This window comes from Rhincodon typus, chromosome 2 (genome assembly GCF_021869965.1).
Source record: "Rhincodon typus isolate 14 chromosome 2, sRhiTyp1.1, whole genome shotgun sequence".
NCBI classification, from domain to species: Eukaryota; Metazoa; Chordata; class Chondrichthyes; order Orectolobiformes; family Rhincodontidae; genus Rhincodon; species Rhincodon typus.
Window position 1 is genome coordinate 71,213,922 of NC_063333.1, and position 20,616 is coordinate 71,234,537.

At 39.7% G+C, this 20,616-nt stretch overlaps 1 protein-coding gene across 1 annotated transcript in view; it reads left to right on the forward strand.

The window, feature by feature from the left end:
- Positions 1 to 20,616, forward strand: part of casd1 (CAS1 domain containing 1) — a 69,038-nt gene that overhangs the window by 16,730 nt on the left and 31,692 nt on the right. Inside the window, exons 3-8 of the mRNA XM_048607598.1 lie at positions 4,079 to 4,123; positions 4,821 to 4,883; positions 10,426 to 10,470; positions 10,561 to 10,684; positions 10,771 to 11,003; positions 18,697 to 19,113. Of these exons, the coding sequence (XP_048463555.1) occupies positions 4,079 to 4,123; positions 4,821 to 4,883; positions 10,426 to 10,470; positions 10,561 to 10,684; positions 10,771 to 11,003; positions 18,697 to 19,113 (927 nt within the window). The remainder of the gene's footprint in view (positions 1 to 4,078; positions 4,124 to 4,820; positions 4,884 to 10,425; positions 10,471 to 10,560; positions 10,685 to 10,770; positions 11,004 to 18,696; positions 19,114 to 20,616) is intronic.

A 20,616-nucleotide genomic window follows, 5' to 3' on the forward strand; every position in this document is an offset into this window, starting at 1 on the left:
CCCCCTTTTCTGATGAAGGGTCTAGGCCCGAAACGTCAGCCTCTCTGCTCCTATGATGCTGCTTGGCCTGCTGTGTTCATCCAGCCCTGCACCTTGTTGTCTCGGATTCTCCAGCATCTGCAGTTCCTACTATCTCTGATTCAAATATATCCTGAGCCCATCGGTCAACTCTTGATCATCAGTGAAGTGATGGAAGGTGTCATCAATAGTGCTATCAAACCGCACTTGCTAAGCAATACCTGCTCATTGATGCCCAGTTTGTGTTCCACCAGAGCCACTTAACTCCTGACCTCATTACAACTTGGTCAAACATGGACAAAGCTGAATTCTAGAGGTGAGGTGAGAGTGATGGCTATTGACATAGAGTCTGTGTTTGACTGCGTGTCGCTTCAAGGAGCGCTCGCAAAATTGGAATCAATGGGTTTTGGGGCAAATTCTCCGCTGGTTGGAGACGTATGACACATAGCAAGATGGTTGTGGTTGTTAGAGGTCAGTCATCTCGGCTCCAGACATCTCTGCAGGAGTTCCTCTGTTTAGTGTCCTAGGCCCAACCACCACCTTCAATGCCCTTCCCTCCATCATAACGTCAGAAGTGGGGAAGTTTGCTGATGATTGCACAATGTTCAACACCATTTGTGACTCCTCAGATACTGAAGGAGTGTCTTCAAATGCAGCTAGTCTTGGACTAACAAGTGTAACCTTCACATCACACAAATGCCAGGCAAGGACCATCTTCAATGAGACAATCTGACTACCGCCCCTTGACATTCACTTGTGTTGCCATCACCGAATCGCCCACTGTCAACATCCTAGGGGTTATCATTGACCAGAATTTCAACTGGACTTGTCACATAAACGCAGTAGATAGAAGAGCAGGTCAGAGGTTAGACATACTATGATAAGTAGCTCACCTTCTAACTGCCAAAAGCTTGTCCATTATCTACAAGGCACAAGTCAAGTGTGTGGTGAAATAATCCCTGCTTATCCAAATGGGTGCAGCACCAACAGCACTCAAGAAGCTTGACACCATCTGGGACAAAGCAGCCCACTTAATTGCCACTACGTCTACAAACATCCACTCCCTCCACCCGTGTACACCATCTGCAAGATGCACTGCAGAAATTTACCAAAGATCCTTAGACTGCACCTTCCAAGCCCACAACCACTTCCAGAAGGCCAGATATGGGCAGCAGATACATGGGAACCCCAGTACCTTCAAATTCCCCTCCAAGCCACTCACTATCTTGACTTGGAAATATATCGCTGTTCCTTCACAGTCGCTGGGTCAAAATCCTGGAATTCCCTCCCTAAGGGCTTTTTGGATCAACCCGCAGCACATGAACTGCAGCAGTTCAAGAAGGCAGCTCACCACCACCTCAAGGGCAACTGGGGACAGTTGCTATTTCTCAAATTAATTTTAAAAAACATTCCTTAAAACCGAAAGAACTGCGGATGCTGTAAATCAGGAAAAAAAAACAAGTTGCTGGAAAAGCTCAGCAGGTTTGGCAGCATCTGTGAAGAAAAATCCTTAGCTCCTTAAAACCTACCTTTTTGACTAAATTTTTACTGAGCTGCCAGAGGAAATGGTAGATGCAGGTACAGTTACAACATTTAAAAGACACATAGACAGATACATGAACGGTTAAGAGGTATATGGGTCAAACACAGGCAGATGGGTCTAGTTTAGTTTGGGAAACCTGGTTGGCATGGACGAGTTGGACTCAAGGCTCTGATTCTGTGCTGTATGACTCTATAACTGACCTAACATCTCCTCCCTTTGTGACTTGGTATCATGCTTTGTTTTATAATGTTCTTCATAAGAACATTAGATAGGCACTTGGAGGATAGTAAAATGTAGGGTATGCAGGGTAGATCTTAGTAGGATAATAGATCGGCACAACGTCGTGGGCCGAAGGGCCTGTACTCTGCTGTACTGTTCTATGTTCTATTTCTATGAAGCACCTTGGGGTATTTGAGTTAAACATGACCTAAATTGTTTGTTAAGGATCACCATTTCTAAGGCTGCAGCTGTTTTAGAAAGACAATTAGAAATTACATTTAAATGTGGTCTTGCCAGCATCATCCATGACCCCAAAATCAAAAGGTAAATAAAACTAGAGAGGGATGGCTATATGTTGGGTTTTCACCAAGAACAAAAGAGCAATATTTGGATGAAACAAAAGATTTGTAAATGAAATACATAAAGGATTTACTGTTGCTGCCAATAGTGTTCATGAACCTTAACTTTGCATCATTCTTACTTTAGCATTCTGCTACAGTTGTATTACATTGTTCCTCAAAATAAACCAGTATTCAAATTGTGTGCCAGTGAGTGTTTTGTAATCTGCATTCTAGATAGGTAGATGTTATGTGCTGACCGTGGGTTCAACATTGTTTTCAACATTTTTATTCTTGTATTGAGCTAGTCACGACATAGTGACAGTCTTCAGTCTGAGTCAGATGGTCATAGGTTGGGCTCTATTCCAACCTAAATTTAATATTTTGGCCAACATTGAGTGATCGTTGTGAGCATATAGCCCTTGATAAGCATCACTGGAAAAGGTGTATCTGGTTAATTCATCTCTTGCGGGTTATGCTGTTTCTGTGCGTAAGTTGGCTTTCTTTGAGTTACAATGTACTTCATTCCCAGCAAAGCTCTTTGAATAAGCTGAGTTCATGCTAGGCGTCATCATAGATGGCCTTTCTTTAACAGTACAAAAAGTCTAAAGATACAGGAATACTCTGAAAAGCTGGTGATATGCAAAAGTTATGGCTTTGACTTAAAAAATGTATTTAAAATAATTAATTTTATGGGATGTGGGTGGCGCTGGCTGGCCAGCATTTATTTCCTATCCGTTGTTACCCTTGAGAAGGTGATCATGAGCTGCCTTCTTGAACTACTGCAGTGCACCTGCTGTGGGTTGATCTACTATGCCTTTTGGGGGAAATTCCAGGATTTTGACCTAGCGACAGTCATTGAATGATAATATATTTCCAAGTCAGAATGGTTAGTGGCTTGGTGGTGTTCCAGTGATCTTCCCTTGTCTTCCATCGAGAAGGACATCATGGGTTTGGAAGGTGCTGTCTGAGGATCTTTGAATATCTGTAGTGCAACTTGAAAGTAAATTGAATTGAAATAGATTCATTGTCACAGGTACTCAAATGAGTACGGTGAAAAGTTTATACGACACAACTTAAAGCATAGATAGTAGACAGTGATGCTACTTAGCATTAGTGGAGGAGGGAATGGATGCTTGTGGATGTGGCACCAGTCAGTGGGCTGCTTTGACCTGGATGGTGTCAAGCTTCTTGTGTTGTTTGAGCTACACCCATCCAGGCAAATGGGGAGTATTCCAATACATGCCTGACTTGTACCTTGTAGATGATGGACAGGTTTTGGGGAGTCAGAAGGTGAGTTACTCACCGCAGTATTCCTAGCTTCTAATCTGCTCTTGTAGCCACAGTGTTTATGTGGTGAGTCCAGTTGAGTTTCTGGTCAATGATAAAACCCACACCCCGCCAGGATGTTGATAGTAGGGGATTCAATAATGGTAACATCATTGAATTTCAAGGGACGGTGGTTAGACTGTCTCTTTTTGGCAACGGATTTGTGTGTTGCGAATGTGACTGAGCCAATTGCAAGATCCATCCATAAAATTAAATTCAAGGCCTAATGTTTAATGTTTCTATTGTTTAAGTCCACAGTTCAGTTCGCTAATAATTTCATTGCTTTTCCGAAGAATGCAGAGCAATATTTCTGTTCTGCTGCAGCTGCTGAGCTGTCCTGTTTGGCTCCCGTTCAAAACAATTACTCATTTTTCTGCTTGTGGTGTGACTAAACTTTTGCAAGTTTGTACCAAGTAGGATTACTAGTAACACACGGTTATTAAAAGTTTAAGGATTAAATCCTAGTCACTATAGCAACAAGTGTAAAAATAGTGCAGTAGTTTCAATTGGAGAGTGTTTGACACTTTTACAATGTGTGAACTTTATAAGTTGTCATGCTTTAGGTTTTGCTGCTTGCTTAAATGTTTTTAAGTTGATATTAATTTGATTAAACAATTTACTTAATTTACAGCATGAAAACATTTCCTTTGAAGATAGAAGTACTTCGTTGAAAGTTGTAAGCGCTGCATTTTTTTAGACTTTCCGAAATTTTTTGGTATTGTTTTTACTATACCTTGATAACTGTATTTAACTGGGAGAGTTTGATAATCATTTCTGTAAATCATTAGTGTAAATAAAGCAAATACTGGTGCACTGTCTGAAAACTGGCAATTTTGGGGTGGAATATGCATCAAAGTTTGGATGACGTCAGTTTTTTTAGAAAAATCGGAGCCTTAATTAACAGGAAACCCATTAAATCAAGTAAATAAGTTTATTTTTATTTGAAAAAAGTGAAGAAATAACTTTTGAAAACAATTACAAAAGGTAAAGCTGAGTTGTGGGCAGATCCAGAGTTGCTCAAAGTGTGGGAAGAGACTAGCGATCAAAACCAAGAATAGTCAGGCTAAAGCAACATTATTCAAAGTCAGAAGTCACACGATACCAGGGTATAGTCCAACAGGTTTATTTTAAATCACAAGCTTTTGGAGTGCTGTTTCTTTGTCAGGTGAAGTGGAGGGAAGTGCACAGGCACAGAATTTGCTTAGCTGTGATGATCCCAAAGCTTTCCACTTCTTTCTTTTCTGATGGCTTGGTTCGATCTTAATAAGCTGCAGCCTTGTTTCTATCTTTGATAATCTCAACTGTCCAAATAAATTAAGAGATTAAAAAGCCTCCGCTTCTGTTTGGTATTTTCACTTTGTTTTGAACTGCAGGATTTTTTGTGGTACCCAGAAGTAAACAACTCCATGAAGGATTGTTTTAAAGCTTGGACTGAGGTATGTATGACAAAACTCTTCAATGTTGAAAAATAATGGGGGAAATTATTTTATAAATAACATCACAGCCATTTATACCACATGAGAAAAAGGGCGCTGATTAGTTGACCCGTTTTGCTGGAATTGGCCGAGGCGTTCTCCAAGGCAACACAAAGTATTTTCAGAGAATGAATCTCTGCATCTATATGAATGTATTTTCATAGGTTTCCATGAAAACTGAGTTTTTGATGGAATGAGTCATAACAGTATGAAGTTATGGAAAAGACCAAACCCCTTAAATACACTAAGAAGAGAGACTCTAATTTTTACCTTTCTTAAAGGCAAATGTAAGGTGCTGTGTACCAGATGTAATTTGATCAGTCACACTATTTGGCTTTAAGAAAAACACAGTAATTTCTTACATCCAGCTAAAATAGAAATTTTAAAAAACAGTACAATTGGTATGACTAACTTTATTGGAAAGCTTAACAGAATAATAAATTATTTAACTTCTAAACAGCAATTCTTCCAATATAATAACAAACCATAAACATTCCTTGGCAAAGGCAAATTCCGTAAAATAGGTTGTTTCACATGCAATGTTTCTCCAATCCAGGAGAAAACAACACCAAGAGAAAATTCTAACAGAGAACTCCAGCTTTTTGCTGTGGCAGAGAGAGATAAAACCGCTTCCACAGCCAACTTCAAAACCTCAACCACTACAGAAAGCTAAACTAATACTCCATTGTTCTAACTTTCTCTTTTAAGAAAAACGCCCCAAGCGTGTCTCAAGCTGTTTATTGGCTTGGATGACAATTCTGTACCTCTGGCTCAAAACCTCTCTTTAAAAAATCCAAGACAAAATACCATAAGTGCCATAAATACCATTAATGTCATTATACTGTCACAATGCTCCATGTATATTTCCTTTCATAACGTTTGAATCCGCGGTTGCGTGTAAGGATTTTCTTACTTTAATATGTTTCATTCTGTGCTACAGTTTCTTTTGGAATGAAGCAGTCTAATGACGTCCCTTTCCCACAAGATGCTAGTTGAGAAATCTGTCAGTGGGTTCCAGCCATGTTAGTAACAAGCCTACTTGTATCAGTTAATGGACACATTGGGATTAAAGACCGCTTTATCATCAGTCTTGTGAAAAGGTGGCAGCCATTTGCTAATTTTTCAGTCTTAGCACAGAAATAGAGTCCAGCAATACTATTCTGTCATACATTGACCATCCAGGTCAGATTATTGAGTGCTACCCAGTGAACAGACTTGCAAATGGGCTTTTGGACTGAAAAGTACCTGGTCTGTTTTAATTACTCTGAAAAGGCCAAGCCGTCAAAAATTTGATCAACCAGTTAAAAAAGCCATTTCTTGCCACTACAATGCAACGAGTGTGAGAGTGGTAGTTTCTACTAAGACAATGATGCCACCAATCCAGAAAGATATTCTGACCATGAAACAATTGAGCAGTGTCATGTGAGAATTTCAGGACCAATATGATGCCAATTACATAGGCTGTGTGCACCAATAATTGGATGATCAAATCAAACGACACTCCTCCAACTGCTCGTGATAAGCAGAATGCAGTATACCAGCCCATACTTGCACAAACCAAAACAATCAATTGTTACATAAGATCTATCCTTGGCAATACTTGATAAACAATCCTGAGTGAGTTAATAGCTAGACTAATAACCTATTTAAGATAATCACATGAGGTCATACTGTATCTTCTATGCTTTCCAGAAGCAATGTATATGCATACACAAGGGCATGTTGTCTACAAGCGAAAGAAATCTGTTCAAGCCTTGCATTTTGTTAAAAATTATTCAGATGCAAGGGGGCTGTTAGTTACCCATTACTTTATTCATGGCAACACCTTGGACAATCAGAATCAACTTGCCAAGAAATCAGCCTCCTTTCTTTCTATGATATAAGCTGTTGTGATAATTTGAAATACTTGTGTTTGCTATTATAACTGCAAGACAAAAAGCTTCTACATCTTTTTTAGCAATATTTAAGATTTATACTACCAAGCAATAGATTTAAGATTTGAAGAATTAATAATTGACTAGCTAACCAGTGTGGTGAAGCTTAATTCACACTGCAGTTTACTTCATTGCTGAGAATGGCCTTTTAGTAGTACAGAAAATAGGCAGTTTTCAATTGACTAGCATCACACGTGAAACTTTTTCACATGTTAATATTTGTATTACAATTTATTTCTCTTGATCAGTACGTTCTCTTGTATTCCTATGCTTCAAGTTCACTTGAACCTCACGCAAATAGCATCAGCTTCTGAAATGAGTTCTCCACTCAAACCTTCTCAGTCACTTTCTGGTGTTATGTTCCATCTTCAGTTTTCTCCTATTCATTGACCATATGTTATTTGTTGGAATTACAAATATTGCACCACTTTCAGTATGCCTGCTTCCATCATATTTTACTCCAACCTATATTATCAGTCTAGATGAGATGTCACGTCTAACTGTTGGCAGGATCAAAGCAATTATGCATAGCACCACTCTGCCCCTAAGTATCCTTCACTCGTATTTATTGGGTTGTACTCAGACTCCTGGGAAAACCAGTGAATTACTCCCGCCACATTTTTGTTTGACCCTGGCCTGAGCTTTTACTTCTTCATCTGGATTTGTAGCAAAGCTATTCTAATATCACAGGCTTACACCCAAATCTTATTTTCATTGTTGCTCCAACTTTAATCTACACTTTCATTTTAGGGTTTGTTTTCTTAAATGTACTTCCGACTTTTCTGCTTGACCTAATCTAGCCAGATTGGACAGGTCTTCTGTTAAAGTCCTTGTACGTCTTATGTCTTGACTTTACTAACTTTGTGAACCCCAGGAAATTGATTTCAAGATTTTTGTTGTCTCATTCAACTTTCTCCAAAAAATTGGCTCACCATATCTGGGAAATATTCCCCAGCTTATGGTATCTTGATTCCTTACCCATATCTTCTGTCTGCTCAACTATATCACTGGAATCATTTCCCTCACCTCAAAATCCTTCTGTTCCCATTGAGCGTCTGCCCCTAGCTTCAGTCAAGCTCTGTGATGTTCTTTTATGGTTAAATCATAGAATTATAATGGTATCAGCATAGAAGCACACCATACAGCCTGTCATGTCCATTTTAACATTCTGCAATAAAAAGCTGTTCACACATTCACACCCTTTTCCCAAAGCTTGTAAATGTTCTGTCTTTGAGATGCTTATCCAGCTCCCTTTTGAAAACCACAATTTACTCTGCTCCCACCATACTCCTAATGTATTCCAGTTCCTAATCACTCCTCTGCATAAGTAAATATTTTCTTATGTCACTATTTGATCTTCTGTTTCCTGCTTCAGTATGGTTCCTGACGTTTCTGGCAACAAGAACAGTTATATCTAGACTAGCGATGATATTGAGCACCACTAAACATAATCTGAATTGTGCCACTGACAGCTGAAAATTTTGAGGATTTTGTTGTGTCCAGATTTTGTCAAAAATTTTGTTTTGTGTTTATGTAATCCATCCAGAATTGCGAGGGATCGTATGTACCTGTGTAATTAAAAGTATTGAATCATGCATAAACAAAATGAATTGGGAGAAATGTTCAGTGTCTTTGAAATAAAGCATTGCTTATGTGTGAATGAAAATGAGTAAAAGAAGGCATATTATATACAACACCCATGAGCTTTATTCTTCCTTCAACTTAATTCTGATCAGTCAGACCGTGCAACCATCACCTCACCTCCAAGCATTTTTTCACCTTCTCCAACTCTGTTAGATAGTCCAATCATGTTCTACTCCAGGAGGATAGTTTTTGAAGGATGGAACTAGAATCAATATTCTGTCACTTTTATTTAGCATAAAACATTGTAAACAAATGCATGACCCAACAAACACAGTTAGCCTGTGCCTGTGGGACGTTGGAATGAATTTCTAGTCAATACCAATTAGTCTGCATATTATTAAACATTAATATATATTCTATTAATATACAGTTGACACTAATTCATCAGAGACATGGATATTCATTCTAACTTCTGTGTTTATGCTGATTACAAACAGATCTATCACTTGACCAAATTTCCGTACTTGCAAGCACTTCAATGTTTAGATTTCTTGTATGATGTTTTCATGGTGTGCATCGAGGAAATCAGAGTCATTGTTTTTGCCATCTCTCATCATCACCACTTTCCACGGATTTAGTTTCTTTCACATTCTCTCGTTGAAATGCTGCCTTTCCTTGGCAGTTTGCACTTGTGCCCTCATGTTACCCAACTCTATTCTGTCACTGTCTCTCAATCCTCACCACTGTCTCTGAACAAACACATTGCTTGACCATTGTCCAGAACTGAATGAGCTTAAAATTTCTCCAACCAAATATCAGATGGATTGAAGCTATTGTCTTTGAACACTCCCTAAAAGCTTTATGCCTCCCAAACTTTTTTCTGATGTGACACCATTTTAATGGCTCAGACTTTGAGACGCCAAAGTGAAAGTGAGGAAAGGTGGTGTGAGTGGTTGACCAGTAGGTGCAGCAGGGCTGGTGAGAAACACTTTTTATGGGCTCTTATTACTATGAACAGATATATGCTAATTTGGCATAGTGAATTCTTAGAGATAGCATTGTTGCCTGATAGTTTGCTTATTTGTTCTTTGGAGTCATCTTCCCAAAAGGTCATGGACCTCAACTTGTCTGTCCTTTTGCTGCTCTTTTACATTCCAATGGACTGCCTGTAGTTGATCTGTCATTCATTTTATCCTCTGTGTCTCTCTGCGGCGTTTTCTGTCAATCTCTGAATGATGTCTGTCATCTGCTGTAATGACATGATCAAAATATTGTAAGTTTCTGTTTTTGTGTGTTAATTTTCTCTTAACCATTTTCTAGTGTTTAGTCATGAGCCTTTGTTTGTGTAGGGTATGTGGAACATCCTCCTCCATGTCCACATCTTGAATAAATTCATCTTATCAAGAGACTCTTTGTTGTTTGTAATCCGTCATTTGTTCATGTTAGCTATGGAAAACTCAATGCAGATTCTCTGAGCTTTGTGCCCAGAAATCATCAAATTTAGGCTGCATCTTATTAACCTAATAAAAGAGTGAAAAGTGTACAGAGATAGTAGGACCTGCCGATGCTGGAGAATCTGAGATAACAAGGTGTAGAGCTGGATGAACACAGCAAGCCAAGCAGCATCAGAGGAGCAGGAAAGCTGGCGTTTCGGGTCTGGACCCTTCTTCAGAAATGGGGGAGGGGAAGGGGATTCTGAAATAGAGATGGGGGGGAGGCGGGTGGAAGATGGATAAAGGAACAGATGAGTGGAGAGGAGACAGGTCCCTTTTATTTACCCTTCCAGAACGCTTCAAAAATAATTTAGTTTGGCATCTTTGATCATGATTCTATTATTGTTTCCCCTCGTGTCATCTTTTTTCCTTATTGTATGCTAAGAACCTTTCTTTGCTGTCTTAATTGTACCATAATTTTCCTCTCTTTCACTTTCAGCATGGATGTCTGCTAATTCACTACAAAACTGTAACTATTATTTTTCTTCACAGGGTGCTCGTCTAAAACCCCATCTTATTGTGGTTGGTGCTGCTACAGTAAGTTAACTTTCTTTAAATTAAGGTTGGACTATTTTGCAGAGTTCCTCACCAGGTTTGCATTTCAAACAAATGTTTGTTTGCTTATAGTGGTCGATTAAGATACATAATGGGAGTATGGAAGCTCTCAGCCAGTACAAAACCAATCTTACACTAATTACACCTCTTCTGCAGAAGTTAGCAGAAACTAATGACATCTATTGGGTCCTTCAAGGTAAAGCTATCCTTACCATATTTTTTTAAATTATTCTAAGCTTTCTACTTTCTGTAGATTCTGAGATTTTAATTTGACTTGTGAAGTCACTTATTTTTTTTTAGATCCAGTATATGAAGATTTGCTGAGTGAGAACAGAAAGATGATCACTAATCAGAGGATTGGTTTATACAATGATGTGACTTTAAGCATTTTGAACAGCAGTACCGGAAGCATGGCAGCCAAGGTCAAGATCCTCAGAGCTTCCAAATTAATTGCAGAAGAAACCATTGCAGGATCTTTAGATGGCTTGCATTTACCTGAAACCACTAGAGATATAGTAGGTATCTTTGAAACAATAATAATAAATGCATGCAAATGTTACCACAACTTGCACTTAGATGAAAACGCTATACACCACTGGTTTTGGCTGCCCCTTCGCACATTTAATATAATGAAAATATAATGAATAAATTGTGAGCAAATTCAGTTTTGAATAGATTATTTGGGTATGGCTACTCCAAATCTGTTGGTCAGTTGGAGGGAGAACAGATATTTCTTAAACGAGAATAATTTTTTTTCTAAATAAAAAGGAAATCATCCACAATAACGTTTTGAAATATAAATGGTAGTCAGTCATCTAGCTGAGGAATGTCATCTGTATTCAAATGTGATGTTGCTTATTGTTCTGATGAACGACTGCAGCCCTTCAAATATTAACTCTGTTTCACACTCTGCATATGTCACCAGACCTGTAGTTTCCAGCATTGTCCATTTTTCAGTTTGGATGAAGCAATTGTTGGGCGAAATTGCCGTGTTAGTATAGACTAAAGAGAGGGAAGGAAGGGAAAAATTGTGGACCTGAAGAAGATGGACAAATCTGAGCCAGAATGAAGTTTGGGAGATTGCAAGTTTTAACTATATGTTGGGAGTTGGTCTTAAAGTATGGCAGGAGATTATGACCATTCGTAGCAGATTAGCCTTAAAGAAAAGGCTTGTGTCTTTTGTAGTCTACGACAAAACTGGAAACATACTTGCCCAGTGGATCAAGCAGTTTTCAAAACCCTCATCTGAGTCCTGAGAAGTTCAACCTGTAGTGATTTTTAAAGTAACTGATGTGCTAACCTGCTTCTTGGGCAGACCATTGGTACATTTCAGTTCTGAATTCTCTCCAACCTCATGCTTGAATGCCTGGATGGTTATGGAGGGGGTGTTGATGTTCAGCATTTGTGATAATTCAGGAACTGAAGCAGTCTATATCCAAATGCAGCAAGACCTGAACAATAGCCAGGTTTGGGCAGAAAAATAGCAAGTAACATTTTGTGCTATAAAAATGCGTCTCCAATAACAGACAATCTAAACACCACCCCATGACATTCAATGGCATTACCATCACTGTATGCACCACTGTCAACCTCCAGGATGTTGACATTGTCCAGAAACTCAACTGGATTAACCATGTAAATACAGCGGCTCTAATAGGCTAAGAATACTGAGGTGATTGACTCAGCAACTGATCCCCAAAGCTTGCCTACCATCTACAAGGCACAATTCAGGTGTGTGATGAAATACTCCCCACTTGCCTGGAAGGGTGCAGCTTCAGCAACACTAAAGAAGTTTATACTTTACAAGAGAAAGCAGTACACTTGATTGCCACAACATCCAGGGGCATTCATTCTGTCCACCACTGACACCCAGTAGTAGCAATGTGTACCATTACTAAATGCACCAGTGATCCTTAGGCATCACCTTCCAAACTAGTGACTGTTACCATCTGGACGGACAAGCACAGCAGACAACTAGATGGTGGTCATCCCGCAATATCCCCTCCAAGCCACTCCTCATCCTGTTTTGGAAATGGATCACTGTTACTTAGGTGTCACTGGGACAAAATCCTGGAATTCTTTGCATAACTGCCGACAACACACAGACTCCAGTAGCTGAAGAAGACAGTTTACCGCCACCATCTCAAGGCCAAGTAGAAATGGGCAACAAATATTGGCTCAGTCAGTGACACGCTCACTGCGAATTAATATTTAAAAAAAGGTAGTTTTACTGAGTGGTGGCGCAAGATATTCACGCCTATAAATATTGACCAAGCAGCTCAGAGATATCTTGCATATCCTGCACTCTGCCCTCACATCCCCTCCCCCCCCCCCAAAAAAAACAGAACCCCCCCTGTCCCCAGAATATCACCCCACCACCCTCCGCATCCAACGTATCGTTCTCCACCATTTCGCCACCTAAAATCTGACCCCACAACCAAAGAGATATTTCCCTCCCCACCCCTATCTGCCTTTCATAGGGACTGCTGTCTCCGTGACTCCCTCATCTGCTCCAACTCTCCACTAACCCCACCAACCCTGGCACCTGTCCCTGCAATTGCAGGAAGAGCTACACCTGCTCCTGCTCCTACACCTCCCCCATTACCTCCATTCAAGGCACAAAACAAACCTTCCGTATCAGACAGGGGTTCACCTGTACATCTGTCAGCTTGGTCCTCTGTATCCCAATGTGGCCTCCTCTACATCGGTGAGACCAAGCATAGACTTGGAGACCGTTTTGTAAAGCATCTGCGCTCTGTACGCGACAAACAACAACACCTTCCGGGTGCCAACCATTTTAACTCCTCCTCCTCCTCCTCCTTCCTCCTCCCACCCCCACTCCCTGGGTGACATGTCCATCCTGGGCCGCCTCCAGTGTCACAATGACACCACCGGAAACTGGAGAGGCAGCACCTCATATTCCACCTCGGGAGCTTACAGCCTGCTGGCCTAAACATGGAGTTCGCCAGTTTTAAAATCTGCCCAACCCTCCCCCCCTCATTCTCATGCCCAACCCTCCTCTTTATTTATTTCAGAGCTCCTTCTCTCTCCCCATTTCTGAGGAAGGGTCCCGATCAAAACATCAACTTTCCTGCTCCACTGCTGTTTGGCCTGCTGCATTCCTCCAGCTCCATACTGTGTTATCTTTGACCAAGCAGTTGTTGTTAATGGTGGATAGGCTGTTGATCTTTGAGATAAGGAGCTGTTAAGAGTTCCGGTTTGTAAATGTTTATGTTTTAGGCTGTACTTAACTCCATGCAAGGATGGAGTTGAGAATTTAGAAGACAGTCTAGATAGAAATAGACATTTGCTCCGATATAAGGCCCATGTAAGTCATGTTCCCTTGGAGATGGATTTTGAAAGGGGAACAAGCCATTGCGATATCAGAGATTTTCAGATATCTCTGAATCTCTCCACCAGAAACTTCCACAAGAATCTGGAGAAATAGCTGCCTCTACCTTTTTTGCTGTCCTGTACATGAAGCAGAGAAAATGATGGCCCTAATAAAAACCGAAAGAACTGCAAATGTTGTAAATCAGGATCCAAGGCAGAAGTTGCTGGAAAAGCTCAGCAGGTCTGGCACCACCTGTGAAGAAAAATCAGTTAATGTTTTTTGAGTCTGATGACCCTTCCTCAGGACTGATGGTAGCTCGGAAATTGTTAATTTATATGTAGAAGATAGAGTGGGGGTTTGGGGTAAGAGTAAATGATGGGTGGGGATAGAGCCCAAAGAGAGAAGAACAGATGGACAGACAAAGGACTTGGTAACAATCTGGCTAGGAAGGTGAATAACTGTTAATGGAGACTGTTTGTTTGTGGCTAACAGCAGGCTATGTAATAACCAGGCCTGGTATGTGGGTCGGGGGCTAGGACATGGGACAGTTCAGGCCCGAAAATTATTGAACTTAATATTGAGTCTGGAGGGCTGGAGAGTCCCCAAGTGGAAAATGAGGTATTGTTCTTCCAGCTTTCACTGAGCTTTGCTAGAACACTGCAGTAAGCCTGAACAGATGTTGGCCAGGGAATAGGGTGGTGTGTTAAAATGGCAGGCAACTGGAAGCTCGGTCTTTTCTGCGAAGCAGTCACCCAGTCTATGCTTTGTTCCCCAATGTAGAGAAGATCACATTGTGAGCAGCGAATGCAGTAGACTAGATTGTGGGAAGTGCAAATGAAGTGCTACTTCACCTGGAAGGTATGTTTGGGCCCTTGGATACTGGGGAGGGAGGAGGTAAATGAGCAGGTGTTACACCTTTGGTGGTTGCAGGGAAAGGTGCCGTGGGGCTGTGGAGGGGGTGTTGGGACTAAAGGAAGAGTGGATCAGGGTGTCCTGGAGGGAATGGCAGACCAGGGAGGGGAAGGGAATAAGTGTCTGGTGGTGGCATCTCGCTCGAGATGGCGGAAATGATGGCTGATGATCTTCTGGATGTGGATGCTGGTGGGGTGGTAGGTAAGGACAAGGGGAACCCTATTGTTGTTGCAGGAGGGAAGAGAGTGGGTGGGGGCGCAAGTGCAGAAGATAGATCGGATCTGGTTGAAGGCCCTGCCGACAACAGTGCTGGGGAATTGTCAGTTGAGGAAGAAAGTGGACATTTCAGGGGTGGCCCTTCTGGTTACCATGCAAAATGTGGTTAAGAACCTATGCTCAGATTGAAGAGACTAAGTTCGTAAGGATTTCATCAAGATTGGTTGTTCACCTAGCTTGGTTAGAGGTAGGAGTCTCTGATTCTTCCCACACCATGAAAGTCGCTTTAAGGGTAAAATGTTAGTTTTCTTCTTTCTCAACCCAATAACTATCAGGAACTGAGATTTCATTTTCACACTGGTCCTGGAACATTATTGTTCACGATGTACAGTGAAAACCTTAACCAAAAAAGAGCATCTCCTATTAGAGTTAAATAGGGTTTTTTGTTTTGTTTTGGAGTCCAGCATCATTATTGCCTATTGAATAGTGTTTTAGACTATGTTGTTTTTAGTTTGCTTGTACTGTTAACATCTTAACTTGAAATCTTGTGTGATCCTTCCAATCACCCACTAGAAATTCTAATATCTTTTTGCAAACTATCGGTCTCTAGACAATCACAACATCTATTACAAGAAAATATATCAAAGACCTTTGGAAAGTCCAGATAAATTTCACCCTGTATTTACCACTTCCTGTCCATTACCTCCGGAGTATTCAATCAGTTTTGTTGAAGCAGAATTTTCCCTTTTAAAATCCATGTTTTATTCATGATTGCATTTTTCCTTTCAAGATATTATTCCATTCCCTTCTTTATTTAGAATTTCATTATTTTTGCTACCTTAAGGTACTGTGTCACCATTCTTGGTATGGGAATTATGCCAGCTATCTGCTGGTTCTCTGGCATAATAAGCACGACTTTTTCTAATTCAGTAAAAAGTAGTAATGCCTCTTTCTATTCCCTGGAATCTTTTAAAGTATGTAGATGCAGCCTGCCTACATGAAAAACTCTATCCTGTGAGTTTTTAATTTGGTTAATGCATCCCCTTTTAATTTTCAGTATACTTAGCTGATTACTCATCTCACCATTCAATGTCAAGTCTGTCTGTTATCTCCCTAGTAACTACCAAAGGTACATATTATTTAATAATTCTGCTATCTCTTGCTCACTGCCTCTAGTTTTGCTCTTCTTTCCTCTTTAATAATCCTCTTCCATTACATCATCTTAGCTATAATATGCTCTTCTCTTCACTTTACTTAACATACACTTCTTTCCTAATCCCTATATTAAATGTTTTCCATTGTTGTTCTGTGTTGTTTGCTACCATAGTTGCCCATTCTATTTTATCAAATTATGTTCCTATTCCTTAAAAGTAGCTCTTCTGTGGTCTATTAATCTGGTTTTCATCATACTTGTCCTTCTATATCATAAGTTGTTTTTTTTTGTGGTCACTATAGCCCACAAGTTCCCTCCATGTAATTCTTCACCTGCTCAGATTCATTCTCCATTATTAGATCTAATGGTGAATTATTGTTCTGAGGGGAGAAAATAGTCCTGTATACATTGTAGATATTTGATTCTCTTATCCGCTTCACCTGCCTCTGAGTATCCTCTGTGATTATCCTATTTCTTTTACTCATGCCTTAATTTGTCTACATATTTCTTTTTATACGTCCTTTTACTATTAAGTGGTCTGTAGACTGAGCCTGTTAGAGTAATGGATTCTAGTTCTTATATTTTCTGTTTCTGTCTTGCTAATAGCTGTGTCCCTTTATCTACTGCTATTGTTATCGCCAATAAGAATAGCTAATCTACCTCCCATTTATGCCTTCTAAGTACATTGTACCTTGCAATGTCGAATTCCTTGGCTTGATGTTTCTATCACCATGAGCTAGGGTTTCCACTTAGGTCTGTTGATGTTCTCAAGTCACTAATTAATGCCCACGAAAGGGCCTTATTCCCAAAGCTGCTGGTATTTACTCACGGCATGGGGAAACCCAGACCTTGCAGAAAGCCCAGCAGCTTTAGCTGCATTAGCTGGTTTCAGTTAAAGGAGGGTGATCTGTTTTGGGGACCCCATGTCTATCCAAGCAATTGTACCAATGGACTTCTACCTGACATCCATCAAACCTTTACTGAAACCCCAACCATGGATGTGGCTGGGTCCTTGATGTCGTGGGTGTCAACAAACACATATTCTGCAATCCAGGCAACTTTGTCAAACATGCTCTGCTGTATCATAATCTTGCTTCATTTATTTATCTAGTTGAAGTCTCTATTCAATGTTTTGTAATTATTATCAAGTAACTTAATTAGTTTTATTTTAAAACAGCACTTGTACTTCCCTGCTTTGTGTTTATACTAATTTAGTTTCGAGAGGGGAGAAAAAAATTAAAGGTCACCTACCTGCTTGAAGAAGTTAGTTTGTCTGGATTTCATCCCTCAGTTCTTATTTTTCTCAAACCAATCCATATTTTGTAGAAGACCAAAGCAGCACCCTTTCTCTCACTCTGACTCATTCCGTTACTCCCAAATTCCCTGATTTAAGAAAATACCCTGTTGGAGTATACTCTGTCAAGCTGGATTTCGTATATAAGAAAAAACCTTAGTTATAACAAATATCCCAAAATCTGAACTGTTGGAGAAACTATGCGTGTCTGACAGCATGTATGGAAAGAAACAGTTAACATTTCAAGTCCAACCTGTTCTTCAGAAGAGTCATATTGGACTCAACATTAATTTTGTTTCTCTCGTCACAGGTGTATCCGACCTGTTGAATTTCTCTATCAATTGTTTTCATATCTCCAAAATCCACAATACTTTGCTTTTATTCCACAAAGCTGAGACAGTTGCGAACGATCATATAATTGGCTATAGCCAATCACCAATTCTTCAGATACTGCTGGCAGGGAGCTCATTTACTAGTGGCATAGCAAAAATAACTTTGAACGACCTGCTGCCAGTTTGCAGTTCTTCTGGGTTCAACTAGGGGTGGGGACTAAAAATGGTCAGGTTTCATTTGATACCAATCCGATTTCAATCTGTCAGAATTGTTAGCTTTCTTTTCAGATTCTTGAGATTCAGTTTTAATGTTTATAATCATTTGAATCTGCTGTACTGCACTGATACTTGTTTTTTTAAAAAAAAGCTGTTAATGAATCCAGTTTGCAGTTTACATCCAAAGTGAGATAATCTAATGATAGCTTATTTTGAAAATGAGAAAGGGAGTTCTGTTTATTATAGTAACAAAGATTTCTGGTTATCATTTGGTAGAGTGTACCACAATGCTATTCAGAGATGAAAGCATCATTTGCAAGAGTAATTTTTTTTTACCAGAAATGAAGGCATTATCTAATGAACTATTAAAAAGTATGAGACTTAACAACTAATTCATCTGCTTTTTGATGTTTGGTCTGAGCAAATTTTGCTGCGTTGTGGCTTAAAGCTTTTCATAATCTTAGACGTTATAAGTATCAAGTTTGTGCTCATCCTATACGCTATCAAGGGATTTTAAATACTAAGAGAAACGAGCTTGTGGATAGCACAGGAAGATGCAGTTGAGACAGAAGTTCTGCCATGATCTTAATTAATGAAGTACGAAACACCTACTCCACTTCTTATTTCTTAAGCTATTTTTAATCAAAATGGATATCTAATGCGCGGAGTATTTTGAAAATTTAAAGGTATTCAACATTGATTTTTGGTTTTAAATATTCTGTTAAAATGTTCAATCTTTTTTTTTCCACAGAATGCTATGATTCTCTTGAATTCCTACTGCAACAGGATTGTGAAGCCCATTGATGGTTCATGCTGTCTTCCCCAGTCTCCCCTTTCGCTAATTCAAAAACTGACTGGCTGCTTTTTCATCATTTGTGTTATAAGCTGCATATTTGTTACTTACTTCTGTCATAATTGGCGGAAGAATAAGCCTAGTACTGATGTTGAGAGTGGAGAAGAGAAGAAACCTGCTACTGCTTCACTGTCCAATCCTGAAAAACTACTGTTGTCCCTTTCCAAATTGGGCCTAATCATGGGCTATTTCTATCTTTGTGATAGAGCTGACCTGTTCATGAAAGAGCAAAAATATTATACGCATTCAACGTTCTTCATCCCACTGGTATATATTATTGTACTGGGAGTTTTCTATTATGATAATACAAAAGAGGTACGGTTTAAACTCTTGCATTACTGTCATTCTCAACATATTTGGAATGGTAACATTTTGCCATTTATAACAGATTTCTGTCATTTAGTTTGAAATGGCGTTAGTTTATTTACGCAGCCTCCTAATGCTACTTTATATAATATGAACCTTGCAGAAATAATTGTATAAAATATCAAAAATGTATTCTCCGACCTGTATGGTGTTTTTCTTTTCCTAAAATTTGAACATCAGCATTCATTTTGGAATATTGTTCAGTTTCTAAAATTACTGCTTGGATCTGAAGTCTGAATTGTATAGTCAGTATGATGGGTTCATTCATCTATTGGTTCTCCTAAGTCCTAAAACCAACGATTTTACAAAAGACATTGCTTTTGTAGGAGCTTCTGCCATCTTTACATTGCACATTTTTGTGGCACTGTTGTGACCCAGTGCATGGTTACATATAGGTTTCTGTTTGTGGGTAAGGGATAATCATAGAGATCTATAGCTCAGAGAAAGGCCTTTTGGCCCATCATATCTATGTGAGTCTTAAACAGCCACTTAGCTATTCCATTTCCGTTTTCCAACACTTGGCCAATAACCTTGCATGTCTTGGCATCACAGGTGCATATCTAAATACATCTTAGCATTGCAAGTGTACTTCTAAATTCAACTTATATGTTACAAGGGTTTCCTTTTTCCTACAGGCAGTGAATTCCAGATTCCCACCTCCCTGTCTTCCTCACGCCTCTTCTATATCTAAAACTCCTTCATCTGAATCAATGCTGCAGTCATTAATCCCTCCATCAAAGGGAAAAGGTTTTTCCTATCTATGTTCCCTGTAATTTTATGCTTCTCAATCATGTCCTGTCTCGATCTCCTCTGCTGTAAGAAACATGATCCCAGTCTGTCCAATCTATCTCCATAACTGAAACTCTCCAGCCCAAGTAATATCCTGGTAAATCTCCTCTGCACACTCTCCAGTGCTACCACATCCCTTCTATAATGTGGATTCCAGAACTGCATGCAGTACTCTAGCTGTGACTTAACGGTTTTGTACAGTTCCAGCATAACCTCCCTGCTCTTAAACTCTGTGCCTCAGCTAATAAAGACAAGAATCCCATGTACATTCTTAACCACTTTAACCACTTGCCCTCATACCTTAAGGGACCTGTGTGCATGCATACCAAGGTTGCTCTGATTCTCAGTGCTTCCCAGGGTCCTTCCATTCGTCATGTGTTCTCTTGTTTGTCCTGCTCAAGGGCATCATCTCTCTCTGGATTGAATTCTGTTTCTTTGCCAATCAATCTATCTGACCAGAAATCTAAGTAATCAGATAAGTAATATCCTGCAATCTGACGCTTTCCTTCTCATTACTTAACACCCACCATTTTTTTTTGTATCCACTGTGACCTTACTGATCAACCATCCTACATTCACATCTGAATCATAAATACTAACCCACTGCACAAAAAAGGATGCTCTTGTATACTCCTACAGCAAGTAAACTATTTGTAATGGGAG